At 39.3% G+C, this 22454-nt stretch overlaps 1 protein-coding gene across 2 annotated transcripts in view; it reads left to right on the forward strand.

Moving 5' to 3' along the window:
• Positions 1–579: 579 nt before the first annotated feature.
• b4galt5 (UDP-Gal:betaGlcNAc beta 1,4- galactosyltransferase, polypeptide 5) overlaps positions 580–22454 on the forward strand; it is a 32773-nt gene continuing 10898 nt past the window's right edge. The window contains exon 1 of one of the 2 annotated variants that reach the window (XM_040153440.1): positions 580–1210. In XM_040153440.1, coding sequence (XP_040009374.1) covers positions 1105–1210 — 106 coding nt within the window. In that variant the 5' untranslated portion in view covers positions 580–1104. Of the gene's footprint in view, positions 1211–4942; positions 4974–22454 lie in introns of those variants that run through there. The other variant, XM_040153441.1, reaches the window with a different exon arrangement.

The raw sequence follows: 22454 nt of genomic DNA on the forward strand, positions 1-22454 counted from the left end.
CATAAATTAGAACTCCACAAAAAGAAAAAAATCACTGTCAGATAAAAATAGATGTGATCCATGTTTGAAAAATCTAAAGGGCATCTAAGCTAATTAGCCTTTAGCATGACTAGTCCGTGTTACTTTTTTCTCCATTATGACTGTATTAAGCCAGTGCCTTATTTGTGTGGTAAAAGAAACTCAAGTATTATAGTAATCTTATAAAAATATTGGAACATCAACATTGATGCTTTTAACAATAAGGAACGGGTCAGGCTAAGGGTAGCCGACACTGCACTTTGGCTAGGCTTAACCCAAAATGCATGCACAATTTTACACATTTCTATGGCATTGCAGTTTCAATATGGTGAAACAAATGTAAAAAAACAAAAAACAAAGTCTGGTTTCAACTCAGTTTTAACCAAATATGTAGTGACTGCATTTTAGTGTTGTAGGGCAGGTAATCTAAATACCTAGTTAATGATTTGTTTTATTTATTTATTTTTTGCTAGCTTTTTACCACACCATACGCGCCATATAACGCTGTGACGGCTTCGCGGCGGTTGTCAAACTGACTACGTTGCTACGAACCTCTGGTCGCCAGGTTACGCTGTTTAACGTTGCGAGCTCGTACATGTTTGTTGAATACCGTTAACGCCCACTTTAGGTATTGCTCATTTTGCGGAGGGCTAGTTCCATTCATAGGGCTGGTAAGCAGGCAGGCGAACCGCTGGAGCGGCCAAACACCATCAGCGACATAGTGTGTGAGCCAAATGATGGTCTCTCACTGAAAATACCAGGCCAGGTTAAACCGCGCTGTCATTGTCAGCCGTTTCAACATCGGGCGTACGCTGAACTAAAAGCGAAACCACCCTCTCAGGCATGGATCTTAAACGTATTGATTGAATATTGGAGGTTCTCTCCTCTGCTCGACCTGCTGCGGAAATAGACTGACTTCCTAGTCGAGTGGTTCCTCTCCGCTGCCGCAGACCGACCACTCCACTCGGCTCATTTAACCCAGACCGTCCGCGGACTACTGGCCCTGGCATCTGGACACATCGGAACTGGTCTCTCGTCGTTGTAGATACGCAAACGTGCCTGTGTGTGTTTTTTGCTGCCTGTATAATGCCGACACATTTGCGGTTCCGGAGAAGGTCATTCCTTGGGCTTTTATTCCTTTTTTCACTGTCCACCTCCGCATTGTACTTCATCTACTCCGCCCCCGGAATCGGTAAGTCATATCAAATTGATCGTATTATTTGAAATACTCAGACGTTAGGATGAAGTGAAGCTATTTGTATGGACTGTTAGGTCATGTGTGACAGCTCGGCTTGCCATTGGTAGTGTAGACAAGCGATGGGGCCATGCACCTCTGCTAAGCCTTGATCTCTCCCAATCGATTATGAGACTAAGCTGGATGCTGGAGCTCAATCCTATAATATCCACGTACCTGACCATGATAATAATAGTGCCACTAACGAGCATCATGGCGACTATAATCATGCTGATGTTAGTAGAGCTAGCAGCTATGATTATAATGGTTATAGTAACGACTGGGGCCAAAGGCGAAATATGGTATTTTGGCTTTGATTTTGGGTTCATAGTTGGCAGCCATAGACTGTTCAAAGTTGACACATGTTTTATGTCATCCTATCTGACTGGTTTTTGGTACGTCAAAGGTCATGAGTCATAGATTCATAGGCCTAAGTGAAATTTTTGGTATCAGCCTGAGCATAGAGGTGACTGATGAACAAGTCATTCCTTACACCATTTGCCTCCTGTAAGTCACATGTAGTTGTGTAACGTAATATGTCCTGAATCCCTCCGATCATTACTTTATTAATGTGCCTCATTCACCGTCAGTCTTCTGGAGTATTTCGCTCCCCTCTTGTAGCCCTCTAGCTCAGGCCATGGTCCACTCATCTTATCAGCCTAGATATGTAGGGCCGATAATGCTTGCCGTCTTGGCCTTTGTCAGCCATATAATGCAAAAAACATCAACTATTTTACGTTATCAAAATGGGCAGAGTTTATCTTGATTCGTAGCACTTACAGTAAACTGACTGCATGTGACTCTTACCTTTTACTTGTGTCAGCCAGATCTGTATTAGCTTTCCACTGGGTGTTTTTAACAACACTGATGAATGTGAAATTGAGCCGCAATAACATGGTTGCCTATTTTCTTACATTTTCAGCAACAGAAGAGGAAAGATCACAAGGAAATGTTTGAGGAAACACAGGGTGCACTTAAAAGTTGGCTACATTTGCCTTTTCCTATGTACCGCTTAAGCCGCCTTTGGTTGAATATCCTGTTGTGCTGGCTGAACAGTCTTGATTGTTGAGTTTGGGCTTCCTTTTAACATTGTTATATAGTATCACCTCCTTTACAATACACAACAATACACTCCAAGAGGGCATTGATCATATCTCAGGTCAAAGACATTAATAGACCAACGTCAAGTTGTCAGAAGCAGTACAAAAACATTTTAATTTCCAAAACCTTTACGAATAATAGGTAAGGGCTTTTCACTGTCAAAAATTAAAGCCTGTCATTATTGGAGTAGGGAATGGCTGTATGAGTGAAATAGTGTCATACAAGTAGCCTTTTAGAAAGTAACCTTTCTAAAACATCAAAGTGAAAGCTGGCCCTTCTTACTAATCAAAATGGGTATTGATCCATTCACGCTTTTTACCTGCTGTGGACAACTTAATCAATAATTGAATCAATTCTCATATGGAGGACACATTACTGACAGGAATAGCCTGTGTAAGTCCCAGTAATGGAGAGCAATGATTCCTCTAAATGTGAAACAAATAAACAAATAAATTGTTGAGTAACAGGGGTAAAAATAATCCTTCATTCATTTGTTCACTATTTTTCCAGCTCAAGTATTGATGGTGTCTGGTAACTGACTGAGAGCTGCGCTATCCATCTTCCTGGGTGTTGACTATTGTAGGGCTGTAATGGCCATGTGGCTTACTGGGAGTTAGTTCAGAAACAGAACAAGGACCAGCAGCACCAGTCCATTAATTATAGATGGTAACCAGGAGCAAGGCGGCTTCTGCTGCTGTTACTAAAAGCTACAGTTAAGTCTTTTACACTTGGGGTGCCTGGGTGAGCTTTAGTACCAGGCCTGAACAGGGAAATCAGGTGGGGGTTGTGAGATGGTGCTTACCAGGAACAGTTCCCTTTTTTTTGACATATGGTGGTATAATTTACTCTCTGGTAGTGATACTGATGCATGGACATTAGCTTTGTGGGTCTTTGTGATGCTTGAATCACCTCTCAGATGTCTCTGTATTGTGGACCTATGCAACAAAGAAAATAGTTCCATGATACAGAAAAGTTTGAGAGATAAACCAAGCATCAGACATACAAGACGCTGCATTCTTTTGTGGATGTTTAAAAGTATTAAATACTGCATTGTTTGGACTCCATTTAGAAGCTACTGTTAATTTTTGTCTGACAAACTGCTGCTTTGCTGGGACGTCCTCCTCGGGGTCGTAGCGTGATCTAATGTCCATACATCAATATTGCTTCCATTAAGTAACTTTAACCACCATACTCTATGTCTGTAAATCTGCCTCTTTAGGAGCAGGTGAAGGCAGAGACAGTTGTCAGAGTGGGGTTCAAAGATGCTAGTGGATCCTTCATTTTACTATACTGTAGCTACATTCTTCATAAGATAACCCATTAAGAGTGTATAAGAAAGATCATTCTAGCATTCCCTATTGCCATTATTTTCTCCCATACTAAAATGTGAGTTTGTTAAATTAACAATAAAATCTTTCCATCTTCCTATAACAATAGACTATGCTGTACATCTCATCAAAGTTGTAGCAGCCACCCTTTGAATGTGAACAGATTTGCTGAACGCGGTAATATAGGAGGGGACACTGCAAAGAATTAGCAGAATAATTAAGGGTAAAGAGAGAAAATAGAAAAATGGAAAAGGGCAAGGGGGGGGGGTGGAGAAGGAAGGATGAAAGAGATGAAGGACTCCTTTCCTTCTGCTGGTTTGCACATAGGGGAACCCATCAAGAACACCTGAACAGGGCTTCCTATGATACCCAGGTGGCTTCAGTGTAGAATGCCCCAATTTCACAGCTTAGTCCATTTCTCTCTCTCTCTCCCTCCCTGTCTGCCTCTCTGTTTCTCTGACTCCTTGTGCTTATATGCACCGACACCCCTGCCTCTATGTTGCCCCTGAGCATGGATGCTGACTGATGCAGACTGGGGATGCAGGGCGCAGCTGGGCGTGATTGCTGCAGTTTATTTAATTAAAACATGAGAGGATCCCACTGGAGCAAGAGCTGGGGAAGACACAGGCTCTATTTATAGGATTTAACATAGATGCAAACATGCACACACACACACACACACACACACACACCTCCCTATCCAGGGAGAGCAAGGAAGACAAAAACCCAGGTGCTTCCCTTTGTCTCTGGAGACCAGGCTCATGCTATCATCTGAATGGTGAGCTAAGGAGTGTGTTGGTGTGTGTGTGTGTGTGTGTGTGTGTGTGTGTGTGTGTGTGTGTGTGTGTGTGTGTGTGTGTGTGTGTGTAGGGTTTGTGTATATCTTTCTGAAATATTGTATATGCTGTATCTTAGCGTGTACCTTATGTACAGTACATCTAGGAGTGGCCTGCTGATAGTCAGTATATAGAGTCTTAAAATGCGAAGCAATGCAGACACATAACTAGTAAGGAATGTAGAGATCCACCAGGGTTTTAAAGTAGGTATAAAGTGCATAGTTTGTCAAACAGTACACGGTGAGCCAGTGAGTTACTACCTTGCCTCAACAAGTAACAACAAACCATTTACTAACAGCAGTGTAGGCTTTGTTTTTATATGCTTAGTAATTAGACATTAGGCTTTGAAGCAACCTTATGGTACCGTTAGCTCCTCTTTACTATACTGACACCTACACTTACCACATCGACGTGTCATCCTTTCAACAGAACTATGGGGACTGTTGAGGTCTGCCAGTGAGTACATGACTCAGAAGCGAGCACACATCCTGTCCTCAAAGCCAGGAAATAATTGTAGATCTGCAGATGTCATGGGTTCAAGCAGGTCTGCTTTATCAGCAACCATTATGCTTAGAATAGCCAATGATAAGCCTTCTACTGTGGTTCCCATACATAGGCTCTACTTGGGCGGCCCGTACAGGTAGATTAAGACTCGCCCAGATAGACAAAATCCCTCAGTGTCAACCTAACGCCTTATTTCACTCTTTTCAAACTGACTAATTACTGGCCACACACCTGTCTGAGTTGTGTGCGCTACAGTAACTTTGTGGGGACTAGATGCTTCTCTGTGTGTAGCCGCTTAGCTAGCGTCTACCGATAACCCGCGTGTGAGGCGTTTAGGGGACATCTGTAGAGTGCAGCTACAGAAATTAACATGGGTTACGCTCTCCCCCTCTAGACTGCATAAGTCCGTTCATGCACATAGGTCAGACGCCGCGCCACCCACCACAACAAGTACATTCTCAACCTGTGCGAAACGCTGTACTATCCGCTGCTCACTGCAGTTTTGTTTGGCTCTCACCTCCAGACTTTTGAGGATATGCCACTGTAAATAGAATGATAAATCCGGTGTGAAAAAAAAGATACGTGTTGAAAGTATGTTATTATAAAACGAAAATTACAAAATATAAAATAGCTGAGAAAATTAGTATTTACTTCCATTGATGTTTAACATGGCTCAGCTAAGTAGTGCATAAACTGGCGGAAAAACCATGAGAACATCAGCCTTTGACTGCTAAACTAAAGCACCCCATAATGTTCCTACTCCGCTTTTACAGCTTGTTATACAACATTTTCAACTGTTTCTACAGTATGTCTTTTGCATAAAATAGTAAAAGATACTTGAAAACCTCAAAAGATTAAAAAAAAAACTTATGTTTTATAATTTAAAACCGGGTTACTAGAGTTAGTATATCAATATAGTCTCTTGGAATAATGAGGCAGAGGTGTATCTTTCCTTTGCTAAATACATTTTCGATTTGAACCTTTGCTGCCGTCGGGTATTTCAGCCTTCTGCCGTTTATGGCCATAAAGGCACATCACAATGAAGTATATGACTGCTGATGGTTGAAAAAAAGATATTTTTCTTTTGGCATTTGAGGGTTATTGTTCATTTAAATAGATATTGCCATGTATCATAGTTTACTTTCTTGTAGTATATCACTAATTGCAGAAACCACCTGTATAGTGATACTATCATCATCAAAAATATCAGCATACTGTCACGGCATGAGTTATCCTGTGAAGACTGGTCCCACTGTAAAAGTTTTCCATTCCGACATATAATTTAGTTTGATAAAATGATCTTAATTGTTCTCTCACTCTTCCTACCCTGCCTCAAGGGATTCATTTGTGGAGACAAGCAGAAGGACCATGTTTTTGATTTGTGCTTACGTACCTTGCCTACCATACTTTGACATTACTTTCATGGCAGCGATATGACAGAATAGTTCTGTGCTATCACTCTGTGCACTCTCATTCCTCATGGCACTGCACTTTTTTTTCCTAACTGCTGCTGGGCATGCTGCTCTCCATCCAGTGTGTTTCAAAGAAAGCTGTTTTGCCAGAGCAGTTTTTACATTTCCCCTGGTCACACCCACCAAGCTGTGTATGAATTTTAACATATAGAGTATGATTGTCCATCCACCTCTGTGTCTGTTTGTATAGCCAGTTCCTGCCAAGTTGACTTTCCATCTCAACAGTGAGTGGCTGCCTTACCCCAGGAACAATTGAATCCCATTTGAGCAAAAACTGGCACTTGAAGTAGCGAGGCAATATAGTGGGAAGGTCCTTGTAAAGATCAGACAGATCATGTTTGGTGTTATGCAGTTTTGTGCTTTGCATTAGCAAAAATCCATGTGTAGCTATCTTTGGCCTAGGTTATCATGTGTTTCTGACAACACTGCTTAGACACTAACCTGTTACCCTGGCCTGCTAATGGGGGTAAATCATTAGCTTTGTTGAGGAGGAAAACTTACTGCACATTGAACTTTTGTTCATTATGCTAGAAGGATTAGTTAATCTGCACTGTCAGATAAACAAACAACATTTTCTCTTCACTTTTAAAAGGACACAAACGCCAAATCACTACTAGCTATAGTTTAACTAAGTTTAGAGGAATTAAAAACTGGCCAGACTTCAGCACAAATCCATTTGCTGTGGTAATAGCGGTGTTTATCTTTGTGCATTGCAGTGGTAACTGAGTGTGTTTGTATTTATGTGCATATGAGTGTAGATGTGTCTACGCACATAGGTGGGTATCTAAAGTAATACTTGTGCCCATGTGTGCTTGGTGGGCCTGCTGCCTCTGTGCTGATGTTGATGTACTACTGCAGTCGTGCTTCTCTGGCACTCTTAAAGCCATCCATCTCAGGTCCTCAAGGCCCACTGTAGTGCTATCTCTCACCCTACCCCCACCCTCCTTCTGCAGCTTAAATGATCCATCCATTTAGCTCAATCCAGCCAGCCTCCTAAGGGTAATTTCCAGGGTCTAGGGATAGCCAGGGTAAAATATTAACTTGGTGCCAAGCTTCCTCAGATAGATTCCTTTGTGAATAAACAAGCAGGCTACATAGTAATAAACTATGCAAACACTCTAACTTTTGTAAAGTTATTCAGCCATTTCAAAAATGAACATCTCTGATTTAGTAATAATGAATATAAAACTGTATAAAATCATAATGAAAGGAAAAACATAGAAAGCTGGATGCCCAGCAGTTCAATCACTGGAATTCCTCCGGCTGGAGCACTTAAGGTCTGGCGTTTGACATTTTCACTTCAGTTGCCATGGTTCCCTAAGGGCTTGTTCCCATTCAGGACTCACTTCTTTTTATTGTCAGGGCAACCACAGAAACATGCCATCCTTGTTCCCATGATGATCCGGGTGACAGCAAATCCCAAAGGACACAGTCATTACAGTCATTTTGGGACAGATCCATGGGCTGTCTCTTTGTCTGAGACTTCTGTACACTGTAAACAGGTCATTACAACTAATATAAATAACTTCAAAGAATGCCAGATTTTTCTTGCTCTTTACCACTTACAGGTCAGAACAACATTTTCCCTGTTATTTAAATAAACACGTAAAAATTTTTATTCCTGCTTCTGTAGATACCTTTTACACTCATGTAAATCCGCCTGCTGTGGTAGTCTGTTACATTGCTGTATTGTAAATGTGACTCCACAGTCCGAGGCCATGTGATTCTAAATACTCAATTAACAAAGGAATTTAGTTAAACATCAATAGAGAGGGAGTTCATTGCACCTTGTGGGTCAGTCAGAGGCATGAGCAATCCTCTTAAAGCCTTTCACTGACCGTGTGATACCCTACCTGCTATCCTTTATCACACACGTGCACACACACACACACACACACACACATACACATGCACAAACGCGCACACACACCTACTGTACATTCCAAATATAGTTTACTAGAATACACAGGAACAATGAGCGTCTCCCTGAAAAGGACATGGATTATGTAACGGTTTTGATTGTGACACTGTAACATCTAAAACATTCTTCCTCTGTTATTGCAATATACAAGATACACTAAATTTCTGCTTTTGGAGGAAACCACTTTAGTCAGTGTTTTCAAGACAATTCAGTGTATATTTATGGATATTAATAATTGCCTCAGCCAATAGCACGGAACAAGAGATTGGTCTGACCTAAAATGTGATAACATGCTATGCACAATCCATTGAGGATTAAGTTTGAACAAATGCATTATATTATTCACTTGGATATAATCAAGCAAACATTATATGAGGCTCCTGTTCAAAGTCAATGCATTTGCATAACTGTTGTACTTCACAAAATAGCCATATGGTTTATGGCTTTATGAGAGAGTTGATGACCTTCACAGACGGTTGTTGAACTAAGTCAAAGACAAACCCTATGAACTTGTGTGTAAAGAGTAAGGGTCTACTTAGCTGAGTAACACCCAGTTTTGTTTTTTGATACACATTTAAATACTATTGATTCACTGATTTGGCCTACCCTTTCAACTTTCAAATAGCCGATCCTGTATGGAAAATTCTAGAAGCTGTGTACACAGTGGTCTAAGTGCATCCAGTTATTCAAGATCTTTATGTCACTGTATTTTATGAAGGTGTTTTTATCTTCTTGTTTGGAAAGTCAACCATGGCAATTCTCTTTCAACCTTTAAATGCTTTAATATACAAAATACATGCACATTACCCCATGGGTTCCCTACCCTTTTGGCTTTTGACCCACTAAAGTAATAAGTCTGTGGAATGGACATAGTGCTGAACAATTAATCCACTTCCCTTCTCAGTTTAATATAGCCAGAGAATTGAAACCTTTCCTTATTGTATTTCACAAGGAAAATATTTAACAATACAAGATAATAAATTGCAATAGCAGAAATGTTTTTCCTATCAAGTAAACCATCTTGTCGTGACTCCCGTTTGATTCCCAACCCCAAAGTTGAGAGTTGCAGTATTGCTTTATTTCTTTCATCCTTGATAGTTGTATGTTAACGTGCTTGTTGGTGTATTTATTGTACAAATGTTTTCACATGACCTTTTAAAAATAGAATATCTGCTGTTTCCTCTGTATGTTTAGTCCTCAGAGCCCATATAGCAAGAGTTTCACACATTTCATAGCTTCAGTTTTCATATTATATATTGTACTTAACACCCCAGCTTCCTTCAATCTAAGTTCCTGTTCCTGATATACAGTAGATCCTATAACTGTAATTGAAGTCTGTTTGGCTTACCTCTAAAAAGACATAGCAACCACAGGTGATCCAGAGGTGATCTCTAAACACATAGCAACCCTACTCTTATGTCTTATACTGTTGTCTGTAAGATGACCCATGTCCAGCCCCTATAGTATGGATAATTGACCACGGACAGATGGTGGAGCTGAGTGCAGTGGAGGTATACCAGTGTTTAGATGGAGAGTTGTGACTCATTTCAGAGGCAGACTGAAGGTCTTGTGTTGAGTTACTAATCATTTATGTAACCTAATCATCCATCAGGAGAATCCCAGTCTTTGTTGACCCGGTCTGGGCCTCCCTTTGTTATTGAGACTGTTACCGTGGTTACTTTGGTCATGTGTTTGAGTGCAGTCAAACTAACTTGTGATGAGCTGGTGCACAGCAGTGATGACGCCAGAGAGGCTTAATCCAAAAGGCAACGTTGAGAACAATGTTGATGACGGGTGGAGTACTGCTGATGGTAGGGATCATGATTGTGATGACTGCACCTGTGTTTAAGTTTGCCCACTATATGTTTTTTAATGAAAGCAATTATACTCTATCTAAACTTTACTTCTGGGCAGGTGCAAACAGCCTGTTGTTTTCCATAAAAACCTCATACATTTTTGCATGTCTACAGTTAATTGCATGAAAATACATATATTCCTTTGAAGAACCATTTGTATAGCCTTAAATGAGGACATTGCAAAACACCCACATATATCACTACAACTCAGAAAGTTTTAGTACCTTCATGCCCACCGCCAGGTATAGGGTTGGGAAAAATAATCGATTATCCTGCATTGTAGGACTTTGCTAAGGTGACTTATTTGTCATTGTTTCCAGAGAGTGTCAAAATATTGCTACAGTATAATTGAATTATGTATACATACAGTATAACTCTCTCCTTATTGCATCAGTTTGATACTAACACTTCATGTTTTAATGATGAATGTGATGTCAAGAAAGGTACTGTAGTTGACTGCACGTGGGAATATTCAAAGACTAAATGATGCTGGTATAAAGTATTACAATTTTTTATCTGCAGTTGTTTCTTTGTCAATACCCCAGTGGCCCTGACCCTCTGTGAATCCTAAAATGATTTCTAAAAGAAACCAAATCAGTGCTGTCAAATACAAAAAAATAAGCCTGTGGCTATATGTTAACGATAGGTTTACGTTTTTTTTTTTCAAGTCTGTCTTAAAAACAATACTCTCCTGCCCAAATACACATTGAAACAGTTATCAATTGCTGTAATTACTCCTCCTGTCCATACTGACTGTGGTGGGATCCCTTCCAAGTGTGATTTTAATGTAAGGAATGGGGGATGAAATCTGGAGTCCTTGTTCCATGGAAAAAATTGATTTTAAACTTAAGTTCAAGCTAATGAGCATCAGATGCCTCAGTTAGCCAAGTCAAGGGGGGATCTTCAGGGTAACTGTTTTTTAGTGTAATTCCCTTGCCGTGGACAGAGTTTCCTGTCTAAGCCACAGAGAAGGGAGAGTAACATGAAAGGAATTTCCTACTGAAAAGACTGGAACCTTGTAAAATCCCCTTGATTTGGCTAACTCAGTCTGCTGATTCTTTATATTAGCTTGCGTAGCTGCCGTAGAACTTTTTTCCCCCATCTTTTACTTTGGAATCACATTAGGAAGGGCTTTCTTCAGGGCCAGTATGGAAAATAGGAAAGATTACAGTGACCGATAACTCTTTCAGTATGGGTATATCAGTATTGTTTTAAAGACAGATTTGTGAATCCTTCCTGCAAGGTGAAACTATGTATTTCCACCCAATGGTGCAAGACTCAAATACCTGTTGAACAGGTACTAATCTGCTGGACAGTGGTTAAATAGAATGGAAAAGAATTGAATTGAATAGTGTAAAATGCCTTTATTGTCATTGCACAACAGTACAACAAAATTTAAATGGCTACTCCTAAGCATTGAAACAATAAAAGCAATTTAGAAAATAAAATACAACTCGGAATCTTTAAACATATTCAACACTAATGTACACATAAGAACTTAAGTAAGAATTGACAATACACACACACACGAGCCAACAGTCATTGAATGTCTAAAATATATATATATTGCTTTCCTAGAACCTTTCTGTAGGTCTGACCAGACAAGTGTTTGCCAGCAAAGTGAAAGCAAATACATTTCTGGAGATCCAGGAACAATTTGCTGAATATCTACAAATGTTAATTATAATTATAATCTGAATCCATATGACAGATATTTTTGCTTTTTCTTTATAATCTATTTTATATATTTTTGAAAACCCAATAAATACACCGGAAAAAAAAGGCTATGACAAAACACAAGGGGCTATGCTGCTGTGGCTGGGTTTCTACAGGTGCTGGTGTGATGATGTAATATGAACCACTAGGTCCAGGTTGAAGTTTTACCAGGTGCCAAGACACTGCACAGTAGACTTTACTCCTTTTGAGCAGGATTTTTCGACTTTATCACAGCAGCTTCTGTCACAATGCATGCAGATTAAACAGCAGACTTAGCGAAACTACAATGTACACGCTACAATACTGCACTGTACTGTACTGTACTGCACTGTGTGACAGCAAAGGTTTAGCCAGGATATACGTGGTCCTTTTTAAAATTACTAGGAGGCTACATTAGTTGATGCACTTCTGGTGTCAGTCTGAACAAAGCCTAACTGACACTGTGGGTATCATGATGTTACCCTCTATCACATACCTGCCTTATTCTCAGGTATCCAGATCAACACTTCAGGTTGGCCATAGCAACGAATGCAAACAATCAGCACAGAACCTATGTTAGAAGGCTCCTCTAATAAAACCTCAGGAGGGCAGCTTAGTTGATTAACAAAGCATAGCTGTGGCTGGAGCTGATTTATAGCCGCTGCATAATGATAGCACAAATTCAATGAGTGCTACTTACCAGCTGCTTTTATATTATACTTAGCTGTGGCCAATAAGTTTAGAGGCTAGATGGTGAACTGGCAAAATGAGACACCATTCATTAGATCTTCAGGTAGTTAGCTCAAAAAGCTGCACAAATAATTTTTTATAGACTTAAATGGTGATTGGATGTTGATAAACCTAAATTCATTTCTAATGGCTTGTAACAGACTAGATGAAGTGTTTCTTATTACTGTATTACTTTTTGAGTCAGAAAGACTCTTACCTATACATGATTATAAAACACTATAAACGTGTATATAACTACTTTTTTTTTAATGGAATTTCAATAGAATTGGTGTCATGACCTGGATTCCTGTTGGCAGAAATTGATTTGTTTAGAGCTTAAATATGAAATCCATTAATCAGTTTGCTACCACTTAGAGTTGTTTATGTAGCCCTCAGTGAATTAAAGCAACAAATGCAGTCTTTCTCATTAAATATTAACTGCACCATCTGTAGCCATCAAGCTTGCACAGTTTATTAAATTTTCCAGTTAATACATGCGGAAAGTATTTAATACATGCAATATAATACAACACAATACTGGGGTATGTAGCCTATAATTATTAGCCTATACCATTTAAACTATACAATTTACTTAGTTGTTATCTTTTCACCTGTAGTCACTTGACAGCTTATGTTTTACAGTCCTGGATGAAATTATGGGCACCCCTGATTATTACGTACAGAATTTAAAATATCCTCAAAAATAAATGCCAATTAGCCAATTTTGTATAATCAAAATATTTTTAATAAAATGTCCAAGGTTACTCAACAAAAGAAAAAAACAAAACAATACTTGTATAATAGTGAAATAACACAAACATAAATTGTACCCCGGACACAGCTGTTGTGTCACTTCACTAACATTTGGTTGCAGAATTACTGGCAACAATGGCAGCATCTGAACATTTCTTGTAGCCATCTAGAAGCTTCTTGCACCTGTCTGCTGGTAGTTTCTGCCACTCTTCCACTGCTATGCGTTCAAGCTCTTTTAAGTTTGCAGGAATCCTTTTTCAGTTCTTTCCAAAGGTTTTCAATGGGATTTATGTCAGGGCTCATTGTTGGCGAGCTAAAAACAGTCGGTCTTTTCCTTTTCAACTGTTATTTTGTGCTGCTGGATGTGTGCTTTGGGTCGTTGTCCTGCAGAAACACACAAGACCTTCAGCTCAAACCTAGTTTTCTGACACTGGGTAAAACATTTCACTCTGAAGTGCCTTGGTAATCTTCTGATTTCATCATTCCTTTGATAAATTCAATTCCTCCAGTTCCAGAGGCCCCACAAGTGGCCCCACAGCATGATAGAACCTCCACCATGCTTTACTGTAGGTAGGGTGTTCTTTCCTAAGGGGCTTAATTTCATTACCTATAAACAAACTGATGCACTGCATTCCCAAAGAGCTCTACTTTTGCTTCACCTGTCCATAGAACATTATCCCAGAAAGACTGTAGCTTATCTATAAATTTTTTCAAATATTAGTCTTGCGTTATTGTGCCTTTCTTTCAATAGTGGTGTCCTCCTTGGCCTTCGCCCATGGAGCCTGACTTGGTTTAGTGTGTGGCGTATGGTATGGGCTGAAACCACCAATCCAGATTTCTCCAGGTCAGCCTGAAGCTCTTTAGATGTCTTGTGTGGTGGTTTTTCCCCACAGTCCGCATCAACCTTCACAGACTTCTCTCACTGAGTTTCTTTTTAGCACCACGTCCTGGAAGTGTCTTAAAAGTTTTATGACTGTGAAACTTCTTGATAACATTACAAACTGTTGAAACAGGAATTTCAAAATCTTTGGCAATTGCCTTGTAGCCTTTGGACTCGTTATGTTTTTTGATAAAAGCATTTCTGATTCTCTCAGACAGCTCTCTTGTCTTTACCATTGTGAAAACAAACTAGACACAATTAGCCCCTTTTTATTCCGTAAAATCATTCATTGGTTAATTCAGGTCATGTGAAGACTGAAAATTAAGCACAGGTGAGTCTTATTTTCTTTTTATTTTGTTTGAGTAACTAATTTAAATTCATCAAAAGTGTGCCAACAATTGTGTCAAGCGTACGTTTTATGTCTCATTTTATATTTCACTTAATGAAAGCATTTTTGTTTTTGTTGTCTTTCAGTAACTTTGGACATTTTATTAAAATATTCAGATTATACAAAATTGGTTTATTTGCATTTATTTCTGAATATATTCTAAATACTGTACTTAAAATTTATGGCTGCCAATAATTTCAACCAGGACTACAGTTGAGCAGAATAAAAGTTTTAATTTAGCATTGGTATCATTAGCCAGATTAGCTGTTATCTCACAGTGATTTTAGGTGTGTCCTCAAACTACAGTGCTGTACCAATTTATGAATTCAGTAGTATACCAGAAGCATTTAAGTTTAAGTTAAGTTATTTTTTTACAGTTGTATGCAAAAGTTTTGGCACCTTTTGATTTTTTTTTATTTTTTGATTTTTTTTTTTGATTTTTTTTTTTTTTAAAGTGAAAAGAAGTGAATACAACCCCTGCAGCAAACAGACATTAAAAAAAGATACTATAACTGATACTGATACTGTATTCTTCAAATGTAATTACACTTTTACAGTTTTTCATGAAATTAAAAAATAGAAAAAAATTAAACAGTAATTGTGGCATTTGCAAAGGTTTGGACTTTTCCTTTTTTCTACTTTTGAAGTCTCAGAACTTCATTAATTCGTTAGTCCTTAATTGACTCATTAGGACTTGTAAAGCAGGTCAAGAATTGTCCCAGGAACTGTAAGCTGATGATAATTCGAGAGCTGATACATTCTCTGACTCTTCAAACCTTTTCATAGATGTAGAAATTAATAGGGTAGGGTTTGGTTTTTCTGCATATTCCTCAATTGTATGTCACAACATTGGCAGTGTAGTATACTAACTCCCTGCTCTGCCCCATTTGTTCAGTCAACAGGAGTAACCTCCAGCTGTGAGGAGACCTCATCTTTCTGCTGGGGGCGGGGATAGGAAAATAGAGTGAGCAGGGGAAAATAAGCAGGGGCAGTATGGTGTGTGAATGTGTGGTGGGTGTTATTAGGTAGGTATTAGGTACTGTGTGTTTGTGTGCATGTGCATCTATGTATTCCCTCTGTACACTATGTGCACTCAGCCACTGCAATAAAGCAAGAATGTTCTGAACAGCTGCCAAATGTAGAAGCAGGCGGAAATGGGCTGGGCACCTGCAGTGTCCTGCCGCTCCCTCGTGTGTGAGTGCAGGGGGTGGGTCACAAGATTATACATAAACAAGAGTACATTCATTTAGTAATGAACAGTCAATGCTGTGAAGTCAGTTTGTGAAAGGATAAGATGGGCTGGGTGAGCAAATTAAGTCTTAAGGCAACAGAAAGAATGAAAAGCTGTGGTGGGACAGGAAGCAGAGAGGACACGAGAAGAGACTGATATGAATCTTGAGTTGATTTAATGACCTGCAGTGTAGTTGTATTTGGCAGGAGCTGCTTAGATTTAAAGGGTGATGTAACCTGCAGTTTCTGTCCTACTCCAGGACAGGAGAAAATGAACCAAAACAGTAAAGTTGTGGGCCAGACAGCTGAACAATGAGCTAAAGTTCCATAAAGCCGATGGGAGCTGTAGGATCAGATGATAATTCTCTGTAGAATTAAAAAGGAATGTAATACACTGATGTTGTAAAATATTGATTATAGCAACTTTGAAAGATGAATTTTAATTTAGCAGCTGCAACAGTTCAACAGAAGCATTAATAAATAGAGGCAGTTAATACCATTTTCATCTACTGTAGCAGACAACACCCTTTTATTACCCAGATAGCACCTCACCAGTTTTTTTTATTATCAGTATTTGGTGTGACCACCCTCTGCCTTTAAACCTGCACCAGTTCTTCTAGGTGTGCCTGAGCACAGTTTTTCAAGGTACTGGGCAGGTATGTTGTTCCAAATATCTTGTTTATCTGCCTCAGTGCTTCTGTGCATCTAGGCTGTCTCTTCTGTCTCTTCATGTAATCCCAGACTGACACCATGATGTTAAGATCAGGGCTACCAAACCATCTGTTGCAGGACTCCTTGTTCTTCTTTTCGCCGAAGATAGTTCTTTATGATACTGAGTGTATGTTTGGGGTCGTTGTCATGCTGCAGAAGGAATCTCTCTCAAGCTCACACACATATACATATACACAATCTGTCTATCTCCCACTCTCCATCTCTCACTTTCCCTCTCCCAGATCTGTTTTCCAGTATTTGCTTGCAGCAGAGTGAAAACAAGGGGTCCTGGCACCACTGTGTCATTTATGTAATTCTCCTCTCAGCGTCTGGTCCCTGTGTTTCTCTGCCATGTAGTGGCTCGGCAGACACAGTGACTCAAAGGAGGGTCGCACATGCACACAAACAGGCGGATATGCGCACGCACGCGCGCACACACACACACACACACACACACACACACACACACACACACACACACACACACACACACACACACACACACAAAAACAAACTCACTTGGGACAGCAGAGCAGATGGAGGGGCAGAGTGACTAGTGCAAGACCAAAAATGAACTCAAACTGGACCTCATGCTGTCCCTGCTGGCATGTGTTAGTATAGGCTGTGTCTGAGTGTGATATGATATTTGGGAGGTTTTTTTTAATCCTCTACAATTCATTTTCCATTCCATGTAGTTTGCGATTACACTGCATACCGTTGTTCATTATATCGTATCTTCTAAATGTATGTTATCTGCTCCACCATGTCTTCTATCTTTGGTAGTTAGAGGTGTCAAAAATTTCAACATTCTTTACAGTAACAAGTTCAACGCTTAATTTTCTCGGCTAAGATAACAGTGCTGTTTTCTCTCTGTCTGGAAGTTAATCAGCGGATTAGTGTCATTGATTAACCAGGGCAGCTCAAAACAGCCTTAAAGCTGAGTTGTTAAGAAAGATGGAAATTTCTGTCAAGAATGTGAGTTATAGACAGTATAACAGTATACGGTAAAGAGTTGTGAAAACAGTATGCAAATTGGGGCTCCCTTCCTTTTTTTTTAAGCAGAGGCTGCTCTGCCCGTACCCAAGAATGAATTGTTAAAGTAGAGTTATGTGTAATGCGGTTGAGAATTGGGCGCCAGTTAGCTGTTACTTCATCCCTGGCCTGAGGAAGGAAGTTCACTTTTAAAACGGTGTAATTCCCCATGTTTACATCCCTTCCTGTGTTTCAAATGATGGTTAAGTGAATTTGCAATGTTATACAGTAGAGCTGATCTAAAAAAGTATATGTTTTCACCTCCATCTTTAGACTGTATGCAGGGGGTTAAATGTAATGTGGGGCAATATTCTCACATGTGCTCTTTTCACATGGAACTTGCAACTTTGCCAGGTCCAAATATTCAGATATAGCAGTGGTTTTGGTCATTCAGACATAGACCTCAAACATAGAAAAACACCTGGCATCTGCAATGCTCAGTTTTATATTTACACATCAGCATTGCCAGCATTACTTAATCTGACTCTTTTGATTATTTTACTCAATCTACATTAAATTGTCATGTGTAACAGTGTCAACTTTTACATACTTAAATGCATTTCCTTTTTTTTTCCATTTACGAAATTGTGGAATAAGGGCTTGGTGTATGAAACCAAGTATAACTAAAATGTAACATCTCAAAAATATATATATGATTTTGCAAAGCATTGAAATTTTTCTTACTGTGTACAGAAAGAGCTTTTTAATTTTACTCAACCTTTTCTTTCACAACAGTGTGGAAATTTGGTTACTATCACTTTGTAGACTTAGTGAACCTAACCTATTACTAAGGATTTTTTTTCTGTGCACACAAGCAGGCTTCCTTCACCATTACCCCTGCAGGCTCATGCTGACCTTTGACAGTGGAGATCTTGAAGAATGTGACCCTAGATTAGATTAATAATGGATTAATCCTTGAAGGCTATTGCTGTGGCACTTTTCTCCTTATGAAAGTAACACTAGTGAATGTCCGACCAGTGAGAATCTGTTCAGATGAGAGTATATTGACCAACCAATTGACCAGTCGACCAGGAGACTACAGACCTAGTGAGCATAATGTTTAAGGATAAATGTTTAAAGGATCTGTTTTTGTCTTTGCGTGTCTGTGTGTGTCTGTGTGTCTGTGTGGGTGTGTGGGTGTGTGGTTGTGGATGTACAGTGACTTTTTCTTTTTTCTTTTTTTGCAAATTTATTAAAAACCAAAAACTTAAATCTTTCATTTACAAAAGTATTCAGACCTTTAATTCAGTACTTTGTAGAAGCCCCTTTGGCAGCAATTACAGCTTCTAGTCTTCTTGTGTAAGTCTCTACAAGCTTTGTACACCTGAATTTGGGGAGTTTATCCCATTCTTCCTGGCAGATCCTCTCAAGTGCCGTCAGATTGGATGGGAAGAATCCGTAAACTGCCATCTTCAGGTCCCTCCACAGGTGTTCTATGGGGTTTAAGTCTTGGTTTTGGCTTGGTCACTCAAGGACAGTCAGAGATTTGGCTCGACGACACTCCAATGTTGTCTTGACTATATGCGTCGGGTCAATGTCATGCTGAAAGGTGCAAGAAAGTATTGCCCTAGTCACAGGTCGCATGTACTCTGGAACAGGTTTTTTAAAATTGCAAAACTGGCAATTTTATCAATTTAAAATTAAATCTACAACACAGTAAAGTGTGCAAAAAGTGAAGGGTCTGAATACATTCTGAAGCCAATGTTCATTACTTGTGCAAATGTGTGCACATTTGGGATTGTGTGTATTGAGATCACTTTAGCTTGTGGGTGGAGGCAACAAAAAGCAGTGAAGTGATGAGCTGCAGCTTACATTACATAGATAAATTAAAAAAAAATAGTATACATGGGTCATGAGCATTTACTGTACTACTAAATCTTGATGTTTTCCTTGAAGGTTTTTACAAAAATAATTTTTCATTCAGTTCCCTCACAGGTAGTTGTTTAACCCCAGCACAGAGTTTAAGGCAACGAAGTGCAGGATTTCAGAGATAGATGATAGTTGAGTGCATGAATGAAACTGAGATAGAGGAGGGAGGCAGAGATGAAGTGGTTTGGTTGCTCTCAGAGAGTGTACAAGGTTCCAGGGACTGTTATGAGTGCTAACGTCATATCTGTTGCAGTAAATGAGTTGTACTCAGCCTATCAACGAGACATCTGCTCTGAGAATCTTGCCTTTCTTGCCTTTTTTCTCCTGTCATGGATTCTTGCTTTTTCCATCTCTTGCATGTCGGCCAGCCAGGCTGTTTGTCTTCTGTAGCCCGATCAAGAAAGAGCTCTAGGAAATGTTTTTGAATTCGTAAGTGCATGCCGAGGACTGCTGTTAATGCAGTCGTGATGGTTTTCTTGTCATTTTTTTATTCTTAGGCATGTTGGGTGTGGTGTGAAAGGGGCTCTGTGTGTGTGAGAGTGTGTGTGTATATGGTTGTGTGCCTGTGTGTGCAGTGCAGCTGTGGGTTTGGATGAAGCCTCATGATCCACTTATGACTTACTGTCATGTGACCACAACTAGCATTGGATTAATATTGTCCTCATTATCAGATGCAACTGCTTGAGTTCATGTAGGTTTGTTTCTGTAACTTAAAAATCAGAACAAAAAAATGAACAATTTTATTTCCTCGGATGGTCTTCCTGTGGCTGTTGTGCCCTAAAATTCCCTCGGCCAGTGTTAGTACACTTCATTAATAGATCCATCCTCCCTCCTTTCTTTTCTTCTAACCGCCTCTCCTTGCTTTGTTCCCTTGCATTAATGTGTATATTTTTGTGAACCAAAGGATGATACATCAAGTTTATGCCTTTGCATGTACAGAATTGCTGCTTACATAAGCTTAAGTTACCCATGACAACAGGAATGGATAGGGGCAGAGGGGGGTAGGAGCTAGCAACATATGAGGAAAAGGGAGAGCGAAAGATATATAAAGACCAAGAGGCAGTGAGTGAGACTGAACACAGATAAATTAAAAAGTGACGTGAGAAATTCCACCTTAGAGAGCCATCATCTTTTTCCATGAGAGAGTGCGAGATGAGATAAATTGAGCACTTTGTTTGATGTAGTTCCTTCTCTTCCTGTCAACTGGAAATATGTAAGGAGGATGTATTTGCCAGTGTTACCAAAACAATAGTGGAAATGGCATCTAATCAGCAAGCCAAATATTTATAAATAACAGGGCTGTGCACGTTTCCTGATTCGGTACATGTTTGCTATGTTTGCTGTTGCACAGCAATGGGAAGGTCAAGGTTTTTTTTTCATATACACAGAATAACATAGATGTCACTGCACAATGAAATTCTCAGGATGAGACAAAATCAGCTTCTACTTGTTATAATAAAAACAATAAATAGTAGAGTTTTTAAAAAAAAAAAAAAGAGCAGTCAGTTAGTTAAAAGAGCAGTAGGTAATACAATTAAAAACCCCACAGTATCCTGCAGGTTGTACTGCACCTGATGTTATTGCACACTGCAAAATAACAGCATGTGCATGTGTGTTTGTGTGTCTGTGAGGGGGAATCTATTAACAGTAGTGTCGATTTACACAAAACGCTGCTCTATTTGTTTAAATACTAATTAACTAAGACTTTCAATAGAGTGGGACGATTTTCCCTGGGATTTTTCTCGGTATTTTAACAAAATAATCCCCTAAGGACTGGTTTAGCTATTCTGTAAAATACTCAAATAAATTCAGCCAGTCTTTAGGGATCAGTGTTTGACTCTGAAATGCGCTATATTAACCCACAAAATCTGGTATCTTTAATTAAAATGAGTCAACCAGAGGGTGAGAGGAAAGATAAGTTGGTTTTGAAGATGTACTGTAGGTGTGTGTGTCTGTGTGTGTGTGCTATAACAAGAGTGGTTTTGATTGACTGGTGTTGGCAAACAAACACGAAGAGACTTTAGTTATCTGAGTCTCAAACTAACTTGCATAGCACTTCACCTTCTCTCATAATTGATTCCATATTTGTGCAGAAAAAAAAAAAACACTTTCAGTGGTTTATTTGCATAATGGTAGATCAAAGGCAGGGTTAAAACAAAAACAGATTACAGAGAAGATTGTGGTGTGTTCATTGGCTCATGAAGGTTTTCATTTACGCAGATGAGATTAAAATATCAGACAATAGCAGTTTTTTAATTCTAAAATTTATGAAGTGGTTAAGGAGAAAGAAATATCAAAATTTTCTATATTGTAACACATGGCTTTGCCCACAGTGTGTGAGTCTTTGTGTATTGACCAGTAGGCTGAGTATCGATCAATGGCCTTAGGGTTTCTCGGCATCCCTTACAGAGGGTCACATAAGGTTATAACACGCTTGTCCCTTCAGTTGAGATCCAAAATCCTTCAAAAAGAACACACATATTTTATATGTTTTTTAAAAAAAGTCAGCCTACATCCAATCAGAAATCTACTAATCTTCCTCACCATCTCATGCCAGTCCTAAACACCCTCAATAGAGCAATACACTCAAATTACAGTAGTTGTTTCAGTTAATTGTGAGGGATGTAGTGGTAACATTTTGAGTAATCCCCTGTTTACTTTCCAATAAGGTATTGCAATGGGCTATCGAATAGTGTATGGCCAATGTACAACATTACATTACGGATAGTATCGTTAATTCAGCTTTTAAACTCACATGATACACATTCACCATTCACTGATGATTATCAGGGAGCTAGCAGAATGCAACCGATCACCTCCCACAGCTGAGATATCAATGTGGAGTTAATTGCCTTTCTGGGAGTGGGAGGTTGTTTTACTTTTTTTTTTTTTTTTTT

This window comes from Xiphias gladius, chromosome 18 (assembly GCF_016859285.1).
Source record: "Xiphias gladius isolate SHS-SW01 ecotype Sanya breed wild chromosome 18, ASM1685928v1, whole genome shotgun sequence".
Classification (NCBI taxonomy): domain Eukaryota; kingdom Metazoa; phylum Chordata; class Actinopteri; order Istiophoriformes; family Xiphiidae; genus Xiphias; species Xiphias gladius.